General features: G+C 37.4%; 1 protein-coding gene across 1 annotated transcript in view; it reads right to left on the bottom strand.

The window, feature by feature from the left end:
* SORCS2 (sortilin related VPS10 domain containing receptor 2) overlaps window positions 1-22,883 on the bottom strand; it is a 104,916-nt gene that overhangs the window by 32,825 nt on the left and 49,208 nt on the right. Inside the window, exons 6-14 of the mRNA XM_032219192.1 lie at window positions 18,836-18,900; window positions 15,715-15,833; window positions 14,494-14,583; window positions 12,797-12,976; window positions 10,245-10,391; window positions 9,119-9,221; window positions 7,541-7,617; window positions 5,351-5,442; window positions 1,309-1,416 (exon numbers count right to left, since the gene is read on the bottom strand). Coding sequence (XP_032075083.1) covers window positions 1,309-1,416; window positions 5,351-5,442; window positions 7,541-7,617; window positions 9,119-9,221; window positions 10,245-10,391; window positions 12,797-12,976; window positions 14,494-14,583; window positions 15,715-15,833; window positions 18,836-18,900 — 981 coding nt within the window. The remainder of the gene's footprint in view (window positions 1-1,308; window positions 1,417-5,350; window positions 5,443-7,540; window positions 7,618-9,118; window positions 9,222-10,244; window positions 10,392-12,796; window positions 12,977-14,493; window positions 14,584-15,714; window positions 15,834-18,835; window positions 18,901-22,883) is intronic.

The following is a 22,883-nucleotide window of genomic DNA, read 5'->3' as shown; positions in this document are numbered from 1 at the left end:
GAGAGCCCCTGGGGGCTGGGGAGGGCAGAAATGAGCAAAAAATGGGCCATTTTTGCCCCCCAGCTCCCAGCAGCACTCTATAAGCTTCCATAAGCCTATGCATACATTTTGTTTGACAAGAAACGGGCCCATTTTCATGAAAAATGGGCCATGTTTTGCTCATTTTTTGCCCCCCACCTCCCAGGAGCACTCTGCAATCCCCCCCAAGGCTATTTATGCCCCCCTTTTTTGAAAAAAAACGGGCTCGTTTTCATGAAAAACAGGCCATTTTTGAGAGGTTTGCAGAGTGCAAAAACTTTTTTTTCCTTTCGGAATGCTCTTTAACTGATTGATGAGAATTACATTGATCAAGTGCTGTGCCAGCAGAAACAAAGTCTTAGGTGCTGCAGATTGTCAGTGATTTCCTTCTCTAGCACATGGATAAATACACCTGGAAACATCTACCTACCTACCTACCTACTCTCTCTCTCTCCCTACCTACCTACTGTATTTCTCTCTCTTTTTCTTTTCCTCTCTTTTTGTGGGGGAAAAGGTGCATCTTATATTCCAAAAATACAGTAGATGTATATACCACTTTACCACAGTGCTTTACAGCCCTCTTTAAATGGTTTAATATTGTCCCCAATAATCTGGGTCCTCATTTTACCAACCTTGGAAGGATGGAAGATTGAGCAGGTGAGACTCAAACTGCTGAAATGCTGACTGGCAGTCAGCAGAATTAGTCTGCAATACTACAATCTAACCACTCTGCCACCACAGCTCTTCAGTACATGAAAATGTTATATTTTCAAATTATTTTCATAATCGGGCTGTTCTGTACCATACTTTAAATATTAGCAATTAACTGACCCTGCACATCTATATCTTGGTATAACAGAACTAAAGAAGATGTAGTAATCAACAATGGAGACTATATTGTAGTCAAGGATTTTGTCTTCTTGAACATTTTTAATCACTTGACTCCACAACAGAAAGTTTGGCTTATCTGTGTTTAGCTCTGAAGTAATGTATGTTTAGTCAGATATCTATTTATCTATTATCTCTACATCTAAGGCATTCCTTTTACTCTTCTACTGAATCCTGAAGCCTCCACATTATCACAAAACTATTTCCCATATGTACTCTCCCAATTAATTATCATCCATTAAATTGCTTTCATTTCATTTAAAGATGTCCAGCCAAAAATGAAGACCTCGGATGTGTTCCTAAATTAATTACTTAGGTAATTGTTTCATTACATTAAGTTAAACACTTTTAATCAACTTTTTTTCATGTAGTTGGTGGGCTGGTACAATTAAAGGTACTTACGTCATGACTAAAGTCTCATCCCCAGGTTCGCTAAGTAGGCCATCCACATACACAGAAATACTTGTGAAATTATGGGTGCTCCAAGTTTGACCTTCATCTACACTGAATCTGCAATGGAAATAGTAAAATAATCAATACCATTTCTTTAAATAATTTAATAGGATTCACCAAGTCCAAAGTAGTTAAACAGTAGATATTCTAAAGCTAACCATTATAGGTAGTTTTCGACTTATGACCATTTGTACAGTGACCCTTCAAAGTTCTGCGGATACTGAATGAATGGTGGTTAGGACCAGTCCTTGAAGGTCTGGTTGTTGCAGCAATTCTGCAACTGTGTGATTGCAATCTAGGAGTTTGACAACCTGTTCACATTTACAATCAGTTGCCAAGCACCGTGCAATCATAAATACTATTTGTCACCTTCACTGTTGCTGGGGTATCTCTCCCACACTTGCATCCTCCCCCAGACAATCTGTACTTCTGCCACACTGGCCACTTGTGCATCCTAATACACTCTCTCCAACCCTCTCTGTGCCTCCCTTGTAACTCCTGACCTACATGCACTCCAGTGGTGGGTTTCAAATTTTTTTAGAACCTCTTCTGTAGGTGTGGCCTGCTTTGTGGGAGTGGCTTGCCAGCCATGTGACCAGGTGAGAGTGGCTTGCCAGCCATGTGACCAGGTGGGAGTGACTTGCCAGCCATATGATTGGGTGGGCATGGCCAACTTTTAAAATGTGGTGAAACTCACTTAACAACGTTCTTGCTTAGAACCAAAATATTGGCTCAGAAACTCTGGTATTTGAAGCATGCAAGTCTTAAAGCTGTCAAGTTACAAGACCCTTGCACCCCTAACCCTTTAGAAAAAAACCCCCAGGAATGTCCAAACTTGACAGCTTTAAGACTTGTGGACTTCAACTCCCAGAATTCCTCCTCTCGCTCTTCATCTTGATGAAGTGCAGATGGGTGGGGGGAGGGAGCTGGAACCGGTTCTAAACGGCACTGTAGATTTGTGGAACCTCTTCTATAGAAGAAGTTAGAACTGGCAGGAACCCACCCCTGATGCACTCTCTCCAACCCACATAGTGCCTCTTGTATATCTCCCCCCAAATTATCACCCTTGCGCACCCTCCCTGACCCTGGTAGCCCCTCTCTTGCACCCTCCCAGATCCTCTCTCCCATCCTTGAGCATTTCCTCACAGACTATGCCTCTCACACACCCTCTTCAACCCTCATATTCCAAACTCCCCTTCATTCTCTCCTTCACCCAGCAGCCATTTACCTGTCTGCAGGTGTGGAACTTTCGACCTCCTGACAGCTTCTCCAAATATGTGGTGATGAGAAGCTGAGAAGAAGTTGGCTTACCTAACAATGGTGAGTTTGAGTTAATGATGGCAACCAGGATTACAGGGATTGCGATCACTAAGCAATGCACTCACACTTTATGACCACATTGTTTACCAATTGAAATTCTAATCCCAGTTGTCAGTAAAGAGTACATGTTTGAGTTCTTTCCTTTGTAAAAAAAATTCTGCTACTAAAGTTATCTCAAAAGACATTATCTCAAAATCTGAAACAGATACAGGTAGTCCTCAACTTATACTATTCATTTAGTGACCGTTCAGATTTATGACCATTTTTCACGCTTATGACCTGCAGAATCCCCATGGTCACGGCGTCAAAATTCAGATACTTGGCAACTGGCATATACGTATGGCACTTGTACCATCTCAGGATCATATGATCATCCTTTGCAAGCTTCCCAGCCAGCCTCCAAGAAGCAAAGTCAATGAAGGAAGCTGAATTCACTTAACAACATGATTCACTTTACAACTGCAGTTATTTATTTAAGAACAGTGACAAAATATTGTAAAATGGGTCAAAATTCACTTTATAACTGTCTTGCTTGCTAGAATAAATTTTGGGCTTATTTATGGTTGTAAATTGAGAACTACCTGTATTTCAAACACTTAGTAGTTTAATCAGAACAGTGCACCAAAAAAAAAATCAGTGTGAGTTAATCATACAAAAGAAAACACACAGAAGAAAATTGTAAGATTTGTTTGATGGGGCCCTCTGGCATCAAGTTTCTGATGTAAACAAGTCATAAAATTTGATCACGAGATCACTATACTGGTCTGAGAGTCAATATGATAGGTCACAATATAAGTAATATCTGAAAGTCAGAATCAGAATAATTATCAAATCTACCAAAACCTCAGAATAGTTGCCCTGGATAAGATCAAATTATTATCTTGTGCTACATGCACAAGATAATGGTAGCCAATAGTAGTAGCCAATTAAATGTCAATACTAATAGGAAATTCTCTTCTAGGTATTTTAGAACATATATATACTTAATATTTCCAAAGGGTTTAGTATAGTACCACCAACAGTAGCTATTCTATTCTTTTTTGCTCAGCGAATCTCATATAAAAGACCAAAATAGTGAAAGACCCAAATTATTATACATGGAAACATCATTGTCAGGAGAACTAAGAAGATTCAGTGAACAGGCCAGGGTTGCCAGAAAATAATAATTTCAGCTAACAGCATCCTACCTTTTTAAGGAGTTAACTTGTTTATGATTAGCAACTACAGAAAGCTTTGCACACCCCCAATTAATCCACTTTTAAAGATATCCAAGTAGATAGGGGATAGAAGGGGAATTTGCAGATGACACCAAGCTGGGAGGAATAGCCAAGAACCCAGAAGATAGGCTCAAGATTCAGAAGGACTTTGACAGGCTCGAAAACTGGGGTCTATCTAACAAAAGGAAATTTAGTGGTGGGAAAAGTAAGGTTTTACTTACTTAAAGAAAAACCAAATGCACAGATACAGAATAGGTGAAATCTAACAGTAACTATGAGAGGGATCTAGGGAATCCCAGTGGACAATTGCTTAAATATGAGCCAGCAGTGTGCTGCAGCTGCCAAAAAAGTCAACATAGTTATAGGCTGCATTAAGAGGGAGATAAAATCAAGATCATGTGAAGTGGTAGTACCACTTTATAATGCTTTGGAATACTGTATCCAGTTTTGGTTACCACAATATAAAAAAAAGATGTTGAGATTCTAGAAAAAAATGCAGAGAAGAGCAACAAACACGGTTAAGGTAAGGTTCTGGAGGCTAAAACATATGAAGAATAGTTGCAGAAATTGGGTATGTTTAGTCTAATGAAAAGAAGGATTAGGGGTGACATGTTCCAACATTTAAGGGGCTGCCTTCAAAGAACCTGAAGATAGGATAAGACACAATGGATGGAAACTAATCAAGGAAAGAAGGAATCTAGAACTAACGAGAAACTTCCTGACAGTGAAAACAATCACTGCACTGGAACAGCTTGCCTGAACAAATTGTGGGTGCTGCATCAACGGAGATATTTAAAAAGAGATTGGACAGCCATTTGTCTGAAATGGTATAGGGTCTCCTGCTTGGGTGGGGTGGGGCTGGACTGGAGGACCTTCAGCATCCCTTCCAACTCTTCTATTCTGTTCTGTTTTTGTTATTCTTTCTATGATCAAGTGTATCCATTGAATCAAGCCCAATGAAAGTCTGGAATGGTATAGGATCTCCTGCCATGGGCAGGAGTTGAACTAAAAGACCTCCAAGCTCCCTTCTAACTTTATTGTTCTATTTTCTATGTTCTAGATGGCTATTTATAGATGCCTGAGGAAGGGGGGGAGAATGACCTCCTTACCTATGTTTTGTTTCCTGATTTCCATGGATAAGTGTATTTATTACATATATAACTAGCAAACATGGATGTCCCAAAGATGCTTTTTTACGAAGCAAGTGGACTTTCTGGTTTTCCTTTGAAGACGTTTCGTTTCTCATCCAATAAGCTTCTTCAGCTCTTGCTTCTTGAAAAAGCATCTTTGGGACAACCATGACCTGGATGACTGAGAATCTTCATAGACATTTAGAAAACATGGAGCAAATATTAAATTAGTAAATAACTCTCTTAGAGAAAAAAAACATTTCAGTTGGAATATTTTTAGTACTGAAAATACAGTAGACTAATGAAAGTTTGCTGTAGAATTACTTGAGTATTTTCAGAGGAATAGATGTATCTTTGATGGCCACAATCACACCACCATGATCCAAATATAAGATATGATGCTCCTCTTCAAAAACCTAACGGCCAGGAAAAGAAAAATAACAAAGTAATTAGGTTTTTCAGGAAAACCATATTAGCATATTGGATCAAAAATAGAGTAATATTGGAAGAGGGGATTCTTTGGACTGAGGGAGGCACGCACTGAAACCTGGGAAAGACTGGAGTGACAACAGAATGAGGGAAATGGGGCGGAAATAACAATGGAGATTAGGAAACAATTAAAAATTCATGAAAATTATAACATCAAATACAGGTAGACCTCAATTTACAACAGTTCACTTAGTGACCATTTGAACTTATAAGAGTCTTGGTGGCACAGTGGTTAGAGTGCAATATTGCAGTCTACTTCTGCTCACTGCTAGCTGACTGCAATTTGGCAGTTCAAATCCCACCAGGCTCAAGGTTAACTCAGCTTTCCATACTTCCAAGGTAGGTAAAATGAAGACCCAGATTGTTGGGGACAATACGCTGACTCTGTAAACTGCTTAGAGAGGGTTGTAAAGCACTGTAAAGTGGTATATCAGTCTAAATGTTATTGCTATTGCTACAACGGCATCAGAGCTGGGTTCCTACCAGTTCGCACCTATTCGGTAGAACCGGTTTGTCAAATCTACCGAACCGGTTAGAAGAGGTTCCACCAGTGGACTTGGAAAGCAGGCCACGCCTACAGAAGAGGTTCCAAATTTTTTTGAAACCCACCACTGGTCCTTGGATATGATTATTCTACACTATCATGCTCATATTTATAAAACTCAGTGCCTTTGTGAAAGGTAAGGATGACTACTGCGTTTGTGGTGCAATCAGAACATTGCGTGTGTTGAAGTTGTTTTAACGCAAACCAAAGATGCCTTTTAAAAAACAAGTTTACATCATATTCTTATGCATGCCAGTGCTTTGTGTGAGGTAATTTAAGGTGGTTCTGACAAGTGTCGTCGGCATCTTCATATCCAGTCACATGGGCAGCAAGCCACTCCCATCCGGTCACATGGGCGGCAAGCCACTCCCACAAAGGAGGCCACACCCACAGAGTAGGTTCGAACAATTTTTGAAACCCACCACTGAAAGGCATGGAAAAAAGTGACTTATAGCCATTTTTAACACTTATGACCACTGCAACATCCCCATGGTCATGTGATTTATATTCTGATGTTTGACAACTGACAACATTTATGACGGTTGCAGTGTCATGGGTCATGTGATCTCTTTTTGTGACCTTCTGACAAGCAAAGTCAATTGGGAAGCAAGATTCACTTAACAATGATATTACTAATTTAATAACTGCAGTAATTCAGTTAATAAATGTGACAAGAAAAGTAGTAAATAGGGCAAAGCTCACTGAACAAATTTCTTGCTTAGTAACATAAATTTTGGGCTCAATTGTGATTGTAAGTCGAGGACTACCTGTATTTTGGGTCATCAAAATAGTAAAAGACAAAGCACAGATGATAGGAAAGTATGTAAAGGTGAAAGATAATATGACATAAGTATCCCAAGTGAGAATAATAATATGAGAATTCATTCATTTAAAATATCATTCAAGAAATAAATGTTATACCATAATTAAAAAATAATGGCTCACTATGTTTTCCCAAGGTTATAGTCCTACGCATATTTATTAAATGCAAAAGGAATTAATTTTGTGTAAATATGCTTAGACCCAGACTGCAATTAACTAAATGTTTAAAAGTGATTATGTCATCAAGCCTTCAAGAAAAAATCCCACTAGTAATAAAATATATATGATAAAAATATCATATCCTTAATCTAGTTGTTGATGTATACTACATATTCTACTGGGCACAAGATGACAAGATGATTGCTAATAAACAATAATTCACACATTCTTCCTCTCTTTAGGGTTGATTTGGACTATCATTAAAGCCCCACCTATTGATAATGAATAGCTTGATCATATTAGGAGTCGCACAGCTTGAATGATTCATTAAAAAGCTTATTTTCTATATATGTTCTTTTCACCGAATCAGAACATATTTATGGGTTGTGAGAGTGTGTAATTTTTTTATTTATTCTTACCTTTATTAATAAACAAAAATAAATAAACAAATAAATATAAAAAGATGTAAAATTAACAAACCCATCACAACATTTCAATACCTGTCTCCATGTTTTGCCACAGTCAGATGTTATATACATTTCTTCCTTGTATTCCACAAGCTGGGCACCCAGATTTCCTGAGAATAAAAGAATAATAATAGTAAAATTACTATTTTACATTGCAAATGCTTACTGCAGTTACTTCTACAAAGGCTCCTAGTCTCCACCCACCCTTATTGCTGAAAAAACCCTTCAACATTCTGGGAAAAAGAGAATCCCAAAGGCAGCTTCTATTTTAGACCTGCCATGCAGCTACTTCCAGAATTAAGGAATTGATTTGAAGCCTTCTGCCCCATGTAAAAAAGAGCAGCTCCATTCTCATGCTCTTCCTGTTGATGCTGCTCGGCCTGAAACATGAGGATCATGGAGGAAAGCGTTTTCAGGCCGAGCAGCAGCAGTGAGGAGTGTGCATTCCTCCTGAGCTGTGGGAAGCGGCTGCCAGCGATGCCCTCAGGGTGAAGACGTTGCGAGCGGAGAAGGCTTAACCCCCTCAGGAGGCGCCAAGCCCTTGACACCTGTGAGGATCGTGGAGGAAAGCATTTTCAGGTGGCGGACCCTCTTCCCGATTTCAAAAACGGTGCGTGCGGAAGACACTGCCACCTGAAAGTTCTTTCCTCCACAATCCTCATGTTTCAGGTGGCGGATCTGGCCAGGAGAAAAGAGAAGGCACATCTGCGGTGGGAGGAGGCTCAGCGGGTGTCAGAGGGGCAGCAAGCACTTGGCGGCTACTGAGGGGGCCTTCAAAAGCCTTTCAATGCAATTCCCTGGGCTGCTTCGGGAATCAGACTCCATATGGAAGTGAGGATCCCCGCCGATTGGAACCACCCGAAAATCTGACGCATGGACCAGGTGGACGAAGTATAAGATGCACCAAGATTTTCATCCTTTTTGGGGGGGTAGAAAGGTGCATCTTATACTCCGAAAAATACGGTAGTTATTGAACAAGTGGTCATTAAGTAAGATTACCCATAGCTGTGAAATATAGCAGAGAATGTTTCAGGCTATTATTTTGGCCACCTATTTTTTCTTTACTCAGTCCAATTTCCATCTTAAATAACACCCTCCTCCTTATCCTCAATTTAACTTCTATGCAATTGGAATTATACTTTGTCCTTTCAGCTCTTAAATAAAAGGGGAAGGTCAAGAAGCTTCATAAAGTGTTAAAGAGCCCTCTGACTTTGCTAGAGATCTTTCAGAAGGCAACGGCCTGAACATATTACCTAAGAAAGAGAGGGAAATACAGTATTTCAGATGCCACTAATTGGCTTCCTCAAATATTCCCTTTCTAGCTATTATATTATAGCTCTCACTGCATTTCCCACACAGGTCAGAAATAATATTATGGTCTATTATAGCAATATCTATAGAAAAATGTAAAGACAAAAAAGAGGAAAAAACTCTTGTCAGTTATTTCCTTTTGTGGATTTAATTTTGTACACAACAGAAACAAGCAGATAGGATGGAACTGAAACAATAGCTATTAGAGATAGGCAATATGAGACAAAGTTGCATTATTATGTATCTTTCTGACTGAAAATCAATAAAAACAAAATATTAAGTTATCTCTCTTTTTTTTACCTGCCCCCATTATGAGTCCTGGTGCTGTATCCTTAGTATGAACCATCCCTGACACATATGGATTATCTGGCCAGCGCAGATGAAGATGAAGATGGCAATCAGGCTATAAAGTAACAATGAAAAAGCACTGTTTTTAGCAGAAAAATTGGAATATCTTTAATTTCTGAAACAGCCACACCAAGATTTAACAGAATAATAGTAATATAGTAGTAGTATAGTCTTTATTGTCATTGTACAAAATATATACAATGAAATCGGTTTTAGCCTCACAGGTGGAACAACGGCTGATGACCTCTTTCTATCGGTCCACCATAGAAAGTGTCCTCACATATTGCATTGCAAATGTTGGAGTAACTATGAAGTCTCTACAGCAGTGGTGGGATTCAGCGGGTTTGCACCTATTCGGGAGAAGTGGTTGGTAACTTTCTAAGCAGTTGGGAGAACCGGTTGTTGGAAGAAATCTCCTTTTGGTTTTTTCCATTTTTACAGGGCTAATCCTGTAAGGAAGGCAGGAAGGAAACATTCTGGTGTTGTTTCTAGCCTAATCTTTATTGCCCTGCTTACAGAAACTGTCTCTCCAGTTAACCCTTATTACCATTGTAACAGCTAAAGCAAAGCGCCCATTGACGTGAGTGACTTTGAGTTGGCTACGCCCACATGGTCACATGACCACTGGTCCATACCTACCCAGCTGGTCATTAGGGCAGAGACCCGGCTGTTAAATTATTTGAATCCCACCACTGCTCTACAGCAAAAGAGAAATGTTTTTTTTAAGGAAAAACAGAATGATAAAGCAGATGTTATATGTAGAGTAGTTTAGACATCAATAGATTTACCCAAAGCATTCAGGAAAATGAAGCAAAGCCATGTTTGTAAATCACTTCAGAAATATAACTTTCATCTGTTGAAGTCTAAAGTGTGTCCTTCTTATTGTAAGGTACAGATTCTTTTATTGATAGAAAACCAAAAATAGCAGAGCATAATAATAGTTCAAATTATATTCTATGTACTTCATCAAATCATTCCATAGTTAATCTGCTTTTCTCATGGTCAACATATTTTTAATGTCTTTATTAAATAAACAGGTTTTTTTTGTTGCTATTTAAGAGCAGGGAGAAATACTCACTGGTCTGCAGTCAGTTGGTTTACCATTCATATCAGTAGATGGGGGCATTAGATAATCCCAGTTACGGCCTTTATTAAATGTTATAAGAGTGGTAACTTTTCCATTTATTTTCTGATTAGCCAAAAACACTCCTTTGACACCTTTAACCTATTATTATAAATATAAAATATAGCCAATTAATAAACAACCATCAAATATATACACAATATATTAAGCTTCATTTGCTACTAGTAGAAAAGTGAGCATGTCAATAGCTTGAAATATAACTACTCTCAAAAATGAGGATCTGATCAAGGCAAAAATAAGCTAACTGGAGCTGAAGCAGATTTTGCTGTTATGGGAACAATCTTCCAGTAAATCCCCCTTCCCCCTTCCAAATACACCCAAACAAAGAGAGCAATTGTTTCTTTAGTTATGTTTTGACTCCTAAGCCATAGCCTTTCAGGGGTTGCTCTAATTCTACACTTCAAGGAATTCTCTGTCTCAGTATTCTTATAAAGAACTATTTAATGATATATATATACTGCTGATTGAGGGAATACTGATCTAGATAAAATCTTTTGAAATTCATTTTCATGTGATTGTTCATCACATGAAAGTCACAGCTCTTCCCAACCAGAATAAAAAAAAACATCTTTCTAAACCAGAAATCTATTTTCCTTGTATGGGTAAATTACCATGAAGTTATGTTGAGCATCCATTGTACCCCATTTTATACTGCTAATTGCTATGTAAGTAAATTATGTTGTAGTATGTAACAGCAGATCATTGAGAGATAACATTTTCTCTTCCCAACAGAAAGATTTAAAAAAAAATCAATTGGAGGTGTTCAACTTTTGGTTATTGAAGAGATTGAAATGTTCTAGTCAAACATAGTAATTAGGTAGGTGGTTAATATTTTTAGTCACATAGGTTTAGGTATTCTTCTATTTATGCAGTATTAAGCCCTTATCCTATAAATATTGTTGAGATTTCATGTTAAGAACTAATCCCTTTAAGATACATGGATGTGTAGGTTTAATCATCTGACTGACCACATACAACAATCCTGTCATAAACCAAACCAATTCCCTGTGGAGGTAAAACATCTTCTCGTTCCAACAGCTTATATACGAAGGAAAAGACGACTCTTTCAGACAAATATTCTTGGTCACTCTAAGATAGCGCATGGCTGAGACAGGATAGATGGTATGTCAATCCTCCCAGGTAAACGTGACAGGAAAGATGACTAGATGAGCCAATTGTGCTTCATTGTAATGCTACATTAGCAGACTCTGGCAACTGTGAAGGTACAAAAGCCACTCATTTTAACTGCTTGATCAATTAGCGGAGAGTCCTTCCTAAGTTTCTTTCTCTGCCTGTTAAGCCATTTCTGCCTCTCTTGTCTGATTGTTTCTTAAGCAGCACTTCTTCTGCTCATTCCCCCAAGGTTATCCACCCATTCCATTACAGGGCCAAAGAAAGAGGGAAGTTATCTCTTCAAGAGTTCTCTACCTATGTGTTAAAATACAACTGAAGGCCCCTTAATATGTGACGGCACACATCTTTTTGAAAGGCAAATAGGCAATTCATTATTTGTAATAATTAATGGGCTACATATGTCTAGACTAGGGTGTCAAACTGGATTTCTTAGAGGACCAGATGAGCATTGTAGGTCTCCTCCATGGGCCAATGGGGGGGGGGGGGGGAAGTGGGAGCCTTGCAGAGGCCCTGCAAGGCCTCCGCACAGCCCATTTTTGGCCGGCAGAGTGCTGCAGGAAGCTGGGGAGGCCAAAAACAGGGGGGCACACATGGCACATTTTGGCCAACAGAGGCACCGCAGGCCAGTCCTTTGATATTTTCAGGCAGCCCCTGCGGGCCGGATTTAAGCACCACACAGGCTGGATCCGGCTAGCAGGCATTGTGTTTGACACCTCTGGTCTAGATTGACAGTGTGTACACTATACATCTGACATGCATTTTGCCCCATAAATGTGATTTAATTATATATGTGGACAGATATATGTATATACTAATAAAATTTGTAGATTGAATATGTCACAGAAAGGCAGTTAATTAATAGTTATACAGCCTCAGTTGTCAAAAATATACATAAAAATAAAGAGGAATACCTTTTTTCCCTTTTATTTTTAATATATATATACATTTTTTATTTATTTATAGTACTACCTCTAATACAACAAGTCCGTGAATTAAAAAAACCCAGTTTTAGGATGATCCATAATTAAGAAAAGAGCCTACTGAGGCAAAATTCAAGGGAATTATATAATAGTTTATTAGACTATACTACTTAATACAGTATAATACAATAACATTGTTCCACCTTTCACATACAATGAAATGTAAAATTCAACTTAACAGACAACAGGAACCAAACTCATCCTTAAACTGAGGACTACCTGTACTCAAATAAGATGTAGTTATATTGATAGGAATATTCCATTTTAAGAAAACAGGAAAACCAGTACAAAAATCTTTAAACCCAAAGTCAAAGAGGCTAAAGAAATGTTACTATAGTTAGTAAAATTGTAGGTTTTTAAAAAGACATTTACCTCCAAAATATCTATTAAAACATTCTCTTCAGGTTGCTTGGTACTCCTGACATTTTCTAATGCAATGGAATAGGAAACGCCTTGCGGGTCAGACTGGTAGAGGTTATATGTGTCAATCTGATACCATTCCTGAATAGCTATAAACACCTGGCTCTCATCAGTGCTGATAATCTGTAAATCCTGAAGTGAAAAAAAGAAAAAAAAATGAGATTTACAACCTGGAGCTACCTAGTGTTAATGAAAATACTGCCATGATGGCGAATCTATGGCACGTGTGCCAGAGGTAGCACACATAGCCCTCTCTGTGGGCACGTGCACTGTCGCCAACTGCTCTTCTGATTACTGGCCAGTTGGTGTTCGCATGCGCTGGAGCGCTGGAAACCTGAATACCAGCTGGCCAGGCGCATAAACACACCAGCCAGCTGTTCTTTGGGTTTCTGCTGCTCTGGTGTGCGCACACCCGTGTTTCGGTTTGGGTACTTGGTGCCCAAAAGGTTCACCATCAGTGAAATACTGTATACCAGTGTTTCTCAATCTTGGCAGTTTGAAGATGTGTGGACTTCAACTCCCAGAATTCCCCAGCCAGCAACGCTGGCTGGGGAATTCTGGGAGTTGAAGTCCACACATCTTCAAACTGCCAAGGTTGAGAAACACTGCTGTATACCATGATTCCCATCTCCCCAAAGCAACTAAGTATTATTTGGGACAGAAAAAAAGAATAGCAAGAAGCTTTCTTTAATCACTTTTTCAAGTACAGACTTGCAAAAAAAAAATGCTGCTGTATTTAAGAATTGCATTAATGGACTTAAAGTCACAGTAACTTTTTCCACATTTATGCAAATGTTTGAAAAAAGACTCAGCTGCTTTAATCAATAGCAGAAAGGTTTTTTATACAATGTCCAAAGTACCAGTACTTCCTTTGGAATGATATCGGACTATGATCACCTCAATATGGAAGTGCAATTTTCCATAAACAGTACATTACATTCTGAATGGGGCTTGTCCCAGATTAAAATACAATTGGGTAAATATTTAATTGAAAAATGAAAAAGGCAGATAAACATAAGTAGTGCTACACTTTAAAATTAAGTAATAAAAGCAAGTTATCAATCACCCAAACTCCATGTCCGTGACTAGAAAGAAGCCCTACACCAGCTCGCTGCTTAAGCTTCATTGCAGCAGCAAAGATTGCTGGTGCCCCAGTACAAGTTGAACAGAAGCACCACACGATCAGAGCTTTTTCTCAGTCTGAGCTGCAGCAGCGCCAAGTAACCTCACTGCTGCAATGAAGCTTGGGCAGAGAGCTGGAGTCTTTCCCCAGACAGCAGGCTACCAGCCAACCTTGAGCTGGTAGCCAATCTGCTCCGAAGCCCAGAGCCTCAAGACTTTTGAGATGACAAAAGCAGCGAGACTCTGCAGATGGGACTTTCATGGTTCCTGCATCTTCCTTCTTCATCTTCAGTTCTTTCTGTGTGCAGGCAAATATCTACATAAGATTTAGCCCATAATGATGTTCTATCATAGGATATGCGTGGTGCTTAGGTGCAAACCCCCCCCCCCTAAAATAAAAGTATGGAAATTATAGAAACTCTTGAAGAAGGATTTATAAATAGAAATATATTTTCCAATGAACAATTTGAGTAAATCTCTTCTAGTCCAGCAATGAAAGAATAATTGTGGATTTTGTGAGGAATTACCTTGGGTAAAGCATACTTTGGCAATTTCATCTGTATAAATTCATTCCGATGATAAGAAACATAGTATTTTGTTTGGTTTCCTGAAGACACCTGTGAAAAGAGAGGGGAACACAATTTTATCTGTGAAAAAAATCGTAAAAATGTACACAGCAATGACTTATTTAATTAGGAACAGGAAGTATAGAGGGAGTGCACACACAAGGGGCACTAGTACAATCATGGTCATCTGCAGAAATTCTTCTTGAGTGAAGTGGGGAAAGAAAAGCTATGGGTAGTTAACAGCTTTCATGTTTGCACTTTTAAACATTATATTTGGAATGAGAAAACAACCGGGGATACAATGAGCAAAGATATAAAAAACAAATGAGACTAGCTTTGTTAATCTGGGGGGACTCAACAAATGCAAAAATGAACTGTACGGACACAAAGTTACCAAACCTGTGCTAGACAGTCTTGAAAGTAGCTACCCAATTAATCAGATATATCCATGATGGCGAACCTATGGCACGTGTGCCATGTTGTCTAGCACGTGTGGCGTCGGCCGTTCCTCTTCCGGGTTTCTGGCCTGCATGCGCAAGCAATGATCAGCTGGCCTTTGTGCATGCAGCAGTGCTGGAAACTGGAAGAGCTTGTCTGTGAGCATGCACGCTGGCTAGCTGATCGGTGCATGCGCAGAAGTAACCGTAAGAGTTGCCTGCCAGTGCACATGCTCACGCTGAAAGTCGGAAGTAAATTTTTCAATACGTTCATGTCCCTGGGCAACTCCTCCTCCTGGTTGTGCCCCAGGTGAGCGCACATGGAAAGTGCTCCCTTTTCGGCACTCGGTGCCACACCTGCGCCCACATATTCCCTTCACCACCACTGGGCTATATGATAGAATCGAAACTATCTGTCTTTTGGTGTGAAATTTGAAATGAATAATCGACCTGCTAAGTAAGGATGATGCAAATTTTGCAACATCAGAGACAGTTTAAACTGATACTTGCATTTGTAGTAATCTCATGGAAAAATGAAACCAACAACATGAACAATTAGCTTTTAAATGGCAGCTTAGGCTAGAAAATAACTTATCATTTGGAGGTTAAAGGAGACACCAACATCTGATTACGGTAATTTTTACACTATCTTCTTGAGATTGCATTTATTTCTTTATTAAAAAGCTTCATAAGTATAGATTTGTACTGAAAATTATGTAAATATTAACATAGTCTATGATTTTACCTGAAGGAATATGTAGTTATCCTGTACTGTCAAGGAATTCTTGTCAATTCTACCACTGAAGGGAGATTTCAGTGATTTTTCAGAACAATTCTGAAACTGACAGGTCATGTAGTAAAAACCTGTTGAGAACCAAAAATAATAGATAAAAGTAAATAAAGAATTGCTTACACCATTTGCCAGAATAAAAGCTGAATGATTCATAAAGTCCACTCTCTTCAACTAGTAATGATCTGCTTTCCTTGATAGCTGTTTTTTAGATTTTTGAGCAAGGTTCAGGCACATGTAAATTACAAATACCAGAATTCCACATAATGTATAATATTTTAATAGAACCATATGAATTTTAGGGTATTTAGTACAGGAATAAAGAATTCCATAAAACCTCTCTATGGGCTTGTCATTTCTGACTTGGAGGTTATAACACAAAACTTTGGTTTTGTGGAATAAAATCTACAAAATTAGAACAAAACATTGAGAACAACTTTGAGACAGGGCTCTTCAAAGAGACAGGGTTCAATCTAGAATACCGAATAGACATACCAGTTACAGATATATCAATTACAATTGCTGCACAGCATTTCAGAATCCATAGATGTGAGCCAATATAGCTTGGAATCTAAAATTGGAATGTCAGATTTGCTTATAGCTCAGAGGGATAACTTTTAAAAATATAATATAGCTTTTAAATCAGAACATGAAACATTTTTTATTTTATTTTTTTGTTAAAATGGCTTAAATTATGAATACCTGCCAAATAATAACCACAATCAACTTACAAATGTTATTTCTAATTATATTCTACTCTGCTTGCAAATGTGGAGGTGACATATAAGAGTAAATCTGGTAATTGATCTTTCTATAAAAATGTAAAGTCAAAGAATGAATATTGAATAAAAGGGAAAACAAAATTGGGCACTAAAGGTGAGTTTGGATATAAATGGAATGGATAAAGCAGTGTTTCTCAACCTTGGCAACTTGAAGATGTCCGGACTTCAACTCCCAGAATTCCCCAGCCAGCATTCTGGGAGTTGAAGTCCGGACATCTTCAAGTTGCCAAGGTTGAGAAACACTGGGATAAAGGAATGAATAAAAAATGAAACAAAAACTGAGTAAGAGGCAGTCCTACAAATCTTGAGAATTTAAAAAATAAGCTAGTCCTCAAAGCATATCTTCTATTAGCTGATAATGGCATTGGGTCTCAAAAGAGACATTTTAAACTTATTAATGAACCTAAGATACTTGCAGTTAGAATAACTCAGTGACAAAATATAAACAACGTGGCAAAAACATTCAAGGCTTAGGTACCTGAAGGAAGCATCTGTATATAAACAGGAAACAATATATAATTATTGTTGCTTGGAAGTTGCTGATGGAAGCATTTCTGTATATGATAAGATTAATACATGCAACAATATGCATTATATGCAATAATAAAAGAGTATTATTTTCCTTAAATTGTCTTTTCTGCCAGAGTTATGGATCAGTTTCTTAAGATACTACTGAAATTGACATAACTAAAATGTGTATAGTTGGATTTATATTATGCTAATTTAATTTAATTGTTTCCTTTTTATTAGTGCACAAACATAGTATCGGTAATACAACATAAACAATACACCTGCCATATTCACAATGTTTCCATTATATCAACAAAAGAAAGGAATATCTTTCTTATAAAACAAAAATATTTAATAATGCATAAATCAGATTTAAATCTGATTTAAATAAAATATTATATATAACACTGTTATTGATAAATGACACAGAAGTTATCCAATGCCTTTACAAAATAATACAATAAACTGTATTTCTGTGATTACTACTTCTTGAAGAGCTACAATCAAGTTATTAAAGGCTGTTGAGTACGTCTTTGAATAAATGTTAGTCATTCATTTTAATAGAGCATTTTGTAAATTATTTGATAGTTTCTGGTTTTGATTTTGAACAGTATTTATAGACACTAAAATTATTTGTAATTGTCTGAGTTTTGTAAATTATTTTGTTAGAGTGGCCAATTTAGTGAACTGACATTCATGGTAATTACTGAACTTTGTAACTGTAGCATTAAACACGTTGATTATTTTGATATTGAATATTACTAATAGCATTTGGGTGGTATAGGAAGCAGGACTCTAAAACACTCTCACACAGGCTCTTTCTCTGGTTTTGGTTTGATATAGAAACACTTTGACTTACCAGTAAAACCAGAATTTTTTCATTCATGCATAAATCAAAATCTACTTCATACTGGCTAGAAATTTGATTTCTATTCCACTATTTTTGCATAACAATAAAAAAGATTTCCTCTTGAAAATCTCAAGATTCCACATTTGAGAGAATCTTGCTTGAAAGGTTCATTATACTAATCAAAATAAACTTTAGGTATGTACTTATTTGAGCTCTTTAAATTAGGTTTTCAATTTGTCTTAGATACTCTTAAGACATTTATGTTTTGATTCAAAAAATCCCTTAAATTTTTCCTTATATCAATTGAAGGTAAAACCCAACATTTATTAGTTTCTTTAGTAGTGATCACTGGATCTGTCCCACAGGAATAGATGCCAATGATTCAGTGAACCGTCTTTTATGAACTTTTACATAGGCACTATACGAGGACACTTATGGAATACACTGGTTGGCTAAGTTACTTTACATGGAAAGCAGAAATATAACAGATTACAAATAAAAAGTTATATGTGCATTGATTTAGTTTATATCCTCTTGTTTTATACAAAAACGTTTGTTTGCCCTTTGTGTACATAATTAGCTCATTTAAGTATAATGAAGTTGGGCTGATTTTCTAGTAATATTAACTTATATCTACTTGATCAATATCATAAATTGATTAAACAATACATTATTATTTAAACATAATCGGACTTTATGATATTCATTTTGAAAGATTGTATAGAATTTTCTTTACACTGACTATAGCACATATAAAATGAAAAAAATATATATGAGGTAGAGTTGCTGAATACATAAGTATGAGAAAGATTATGGCACTTAGAAAGCAATTCCCATTTTTTGTGAACTTAACCAGAAATTTTGGGTTAATTTTTTTATGAATTTAACCAGAAATGTGTAAAACAAAAAACAATTACAATATCCTAATGAGTACCTCCATTTGGATCTTGGACTTCCATATGAAACAAATCAGGATCTTCATCAACTCCATCAACAGCCCTACAAAAGTAATAAAATTGCAGTTACCAATGCAAAACTACAGTTTTAGGGTGAATAAACAATAAACTATATTTAACTATTACCAATTCTGTATTTACAGAAAATAAGTTTTCTTTTCCTTTACTATTAAAATCTCTCAAAATACAGTGCAGAAAAAGATTCAAAAATAGTCATGTAAAGGATGATTTTACTATTATCCAAAAATATACACTTATTTTCAAATTTATTTCTCAAAAGCTTGATACAGTCCATGTAAATTATCCTATTTCAATTACAATGATCTCAAGTCAAGCTCACAGCTGAGCAAGGTTTTGAACTCCCACAACTCCACTACATAAGCAACATTTCAAAACTACAACAAGATGTAGACATAAGATAAAATGTTTTCTAACACATAATAAATATTAAATGTTGCTTATTATATCTAAAGTATTATCTTTCCTTGAAGGCAGATCATAAAAAAGATCAATTTCAAATGTATACTTCATTTGCCATGTTAGATAATTGTAGTTTTATTAAAAATTGCTTCATTTGAGAAAATTACTATACATAATCATTGTCACCAACATTGTACACCACTATGAGCACTGTTAATTGAAATACACTTAATTATATTTCAAATTAATTCACATTCCTATCTACCTCACCCAAACCAAAATGTTGAGAAAAACAAATACTATTCTTTAGTACAATTTAATCATTTCTTAAAATAAATAGTTAGCAAAGCTCATTCCAACTATAGTACTGAGACTGTGTTATACCTAAAAGACCACAAACCTGTTTGGTTGAGTTTTTACTTCTTCAAAAAACAAACAATTTCAATATCTATAATTTCCAAAAATTCTGATATATATAACATTCAACTTTCTGGGCAAATTATTATTTTTAGCTCCCCTAACAAAACATTCATATTTATATCTCTATCAAGAGAGTTCACCAATCTGTCTCATCAATAAAATAAACTGTGAAGTTGATCACTGGAAAATACTGAAAATCTCCCTTTAGATAAGTATAGTACATAAAATGACATTAACAAAGGAATTTTCAGTAAATTATGTTTATAAAAATATTTCTGGAAAGAAATATTGAATATGGATGTTTAAATATTGCATATCTCCTTAGCTTCCTTAAGATTACACGTATGTACCATACATTTTGCACTATAAGACGCTCCGGACCATAAACTGCACCTAGCTTTTGGGGAGAAAAACACGAAAACAAAAAATCTGCCAGTGGGCTGGCCGACCAGAAATGGCACTATTGCTGCCTCCTCTGTGTCTGCTGCCTCCTCTAGAGCCTTCGCCAGCATTCCCCGGCTATCGCCACCACTCGCCACTGCTGCCTATCACCGCCACTCACTGCCGCTGCCTATTGGCAGTTGGATCAGACTCCCAGAATACTGCCGATCAGCTGTTCCAGGTGGCAGTGATCCCCACCACCTGGAACAGCTGATCGGCGGTATTCCGGGAGTCTGATCCAACCGCCGATAGGTGGTGGCAGCAACAGGCAGTGGCAGTGATAGGCAATATTCGCTCCATAAGACACCCAGACATTTTCACCCACTTTTTTTTGGGGGGGGGAAGTGCATCTTATAGTGCAAAAATTACGGTATATATATTTCAAAATTCATTCCTTTTCTTTCTTATTCTTAGGTAGCTTTTCTATTTGGTTGATATATTGCTTTGGTGTTCTTTGTGCTGTTTTATTTTCTACATTTGATGGATGCACTATTTTATTTTTTTTAAAAAAAATAACTGTATCCTCAAAACAATTCAAATTAAACATGCCCTAAAAATACTCTAATGTCTGTCTTCTTTCACTATATTTAGTAAATTGCTGAAAACTTTGTCCAAACATACTAATAGAGTCAAGATCTCCAATTCATAATACTGGGTTATTAATAAATTACCCTTTAATCAAGCAGCATTATTCATGACCACAAAGAGACAGCTAATTTGAAACATGATGTTGATACTTTTCTAGAGGGGATTTTGTTTTCAGTGTATTGAATAAAAAGCCTCCTCTAATTAGCATGAAAATCAGGTTTTCTGGCATTTTTAGTTATTTGCAGAGACAGAAAATGTACTCAACACGATTTGTTTAATTTATTATTGTATTTTTAGCCAGATGTTTTCTTCTGATATTCCTATTTTGAGCCGTAGCTTATATTGTACAGCAAACATGCTACTGTTTTGATACTGCATACGGTATTCAGTACTTTAGTACTAGTATTCAGTCTAGTTCTTTAATTGTTCAGATTGCTTTCTGTCACATAAATTTTTCTCTTTAAGAATCTTCCATTATCTTTGTCAATTGTAAAGTGCTCTATAAAAATAAATTACAAATCACAGACTTGATGTGTGTTATTTTACTAGTGGTGGTACACTCGTTGCCATAGAAATATCCACAGATGAACAAATGTTTATGTGATAATCTATTTATCTCAGGATGCCATAATTCAGTTATATTCACTCCCATATTCCACATAAAGTAAACTATATATTGTGGGGAAGAATGTGCAACTGGTTATTAGTAACTGGACTACTCTGAGTGCCATCTGTGAAATCATGGAGGTGAATTATGCTTCTCTGGAAAGCTGGTTCAGAAACCTGTAAAGGTTACAGATTTTCCTAGCAAGAGTCCTGTTCCCTACATGTACTACACCTGATTATGCACAGCTCCTGATGATACTCCTCAAAGAAAAGGAAAGAAGGTATAATGCGACCAGGAGCTGCCTTGGATAGGCTGCATGGCCTCTCAACAGAATGGGTGTTGGTTTATCTGATAAGCCCGTTCTCTGGAAAGGTGGAGCTAGCATCCATGCGTGGGCTATCCTCAAAACCAATTCTTGAGAGCGGTGGAAGATGGAATTCATCTTTGGGATGAATATCGGGTCCACTCTTAGGACCACATGGTCCAAATGAAAAGTACATAGATTTTTTTTTTTAAGATATTATTTATTTTATTTTGTTATATTATTATAATCAAAGATTCTTTTATTACATTTTCATTTTCCTTTATACAATCACTTAAATACTGTGCAGTTAAAAAAAAAAGAAGCAATAAACAACTCATAACACTTCTATCCTACATACACCCTTCCTTCTACCCCTCCAACTTTCATTTCTCCCTTCCAACAATCCCCTCTTCTACTTCCCCTCCCCCTCATCCATTCCTTTCTCCCCTTCCCACCATCTCACCCTCCTTACATTCCCTTCTCACTCCCTCTTAATTCCCTCCTCTTCTTTCCCTCTACACCTCGCTTCGGTGTATTTCTAGTACATAGATCTTGTCGCATTGAAAGAGCCACCAGTTCCAAAATCCGTAGTGCAGATGTAATTACCACCAAGATGATTAACTTCTGCAACAGGTACAGTAGCGACGTATCCCTCAGCGGTTTAAAGGGAGCTTCCCCGAATGCTTGAAGAATGAGAGGCAAGTCCCAAGATGGATTAGTGACTGTCTTTTTGACAACGTGTGCAGATTCGATGAGTGGTCTGTGAGCTCCGGGTCTGTTGCACGGCGGGCCCATTTGAAGATCTACCTCGTAGTTCTGATTGAGGGACATGAATGTGAGATGGAATTTGATCCGCGAAGACTGTCGTGACATGGCAGACCTTATAGAAGATTCTACCCTCCATTCGCCGGGACCAGCTCGCTTCCTGCCCTTGCCACCTCCATGACTACCAGGGCAATGCCATCTCCATCCTAGGCTGTGGACAATTTACTGTGCAATATAGAACTTTCAAGGGTCAATTGCCCTTGATTGTTGTGTCCCAGCCTTTGGCTTCACTTTTGGGGATGGATTGGTTCAGGGTCCTGGGGTCTATTCTCTTCACTGATGGATGAGTTTGCCGATGTTTTTGACGGCTCTCTGGGCTCTTATACAGGTACTCCTATTTCCCTCAGCCTCAATCCCCAGGTGGCACCTATTTGCACCAAGGCGAGGCGTGTCCCATTGGCGCTCCGGGGGAGGGTGGATG

The sequence above is a fragment of the Thamnophis elegans genome, chromosome 6, assembly GCF_009769535.1.
Source record: "Thamnophis elegans isolate rThaEle1 chromosome 6, rThaEle1.pri, whole genome shotgun sequence".
Lineage (NCBI taxonomy): Eukaryota > Metazoa > Chordata > Lepidosauria > Squamata > Colubridae > Thamnophis > Thamnophis elegans.
This window is presented reverse-complemented; position numbering and strand designations above follow the sequence as displayed.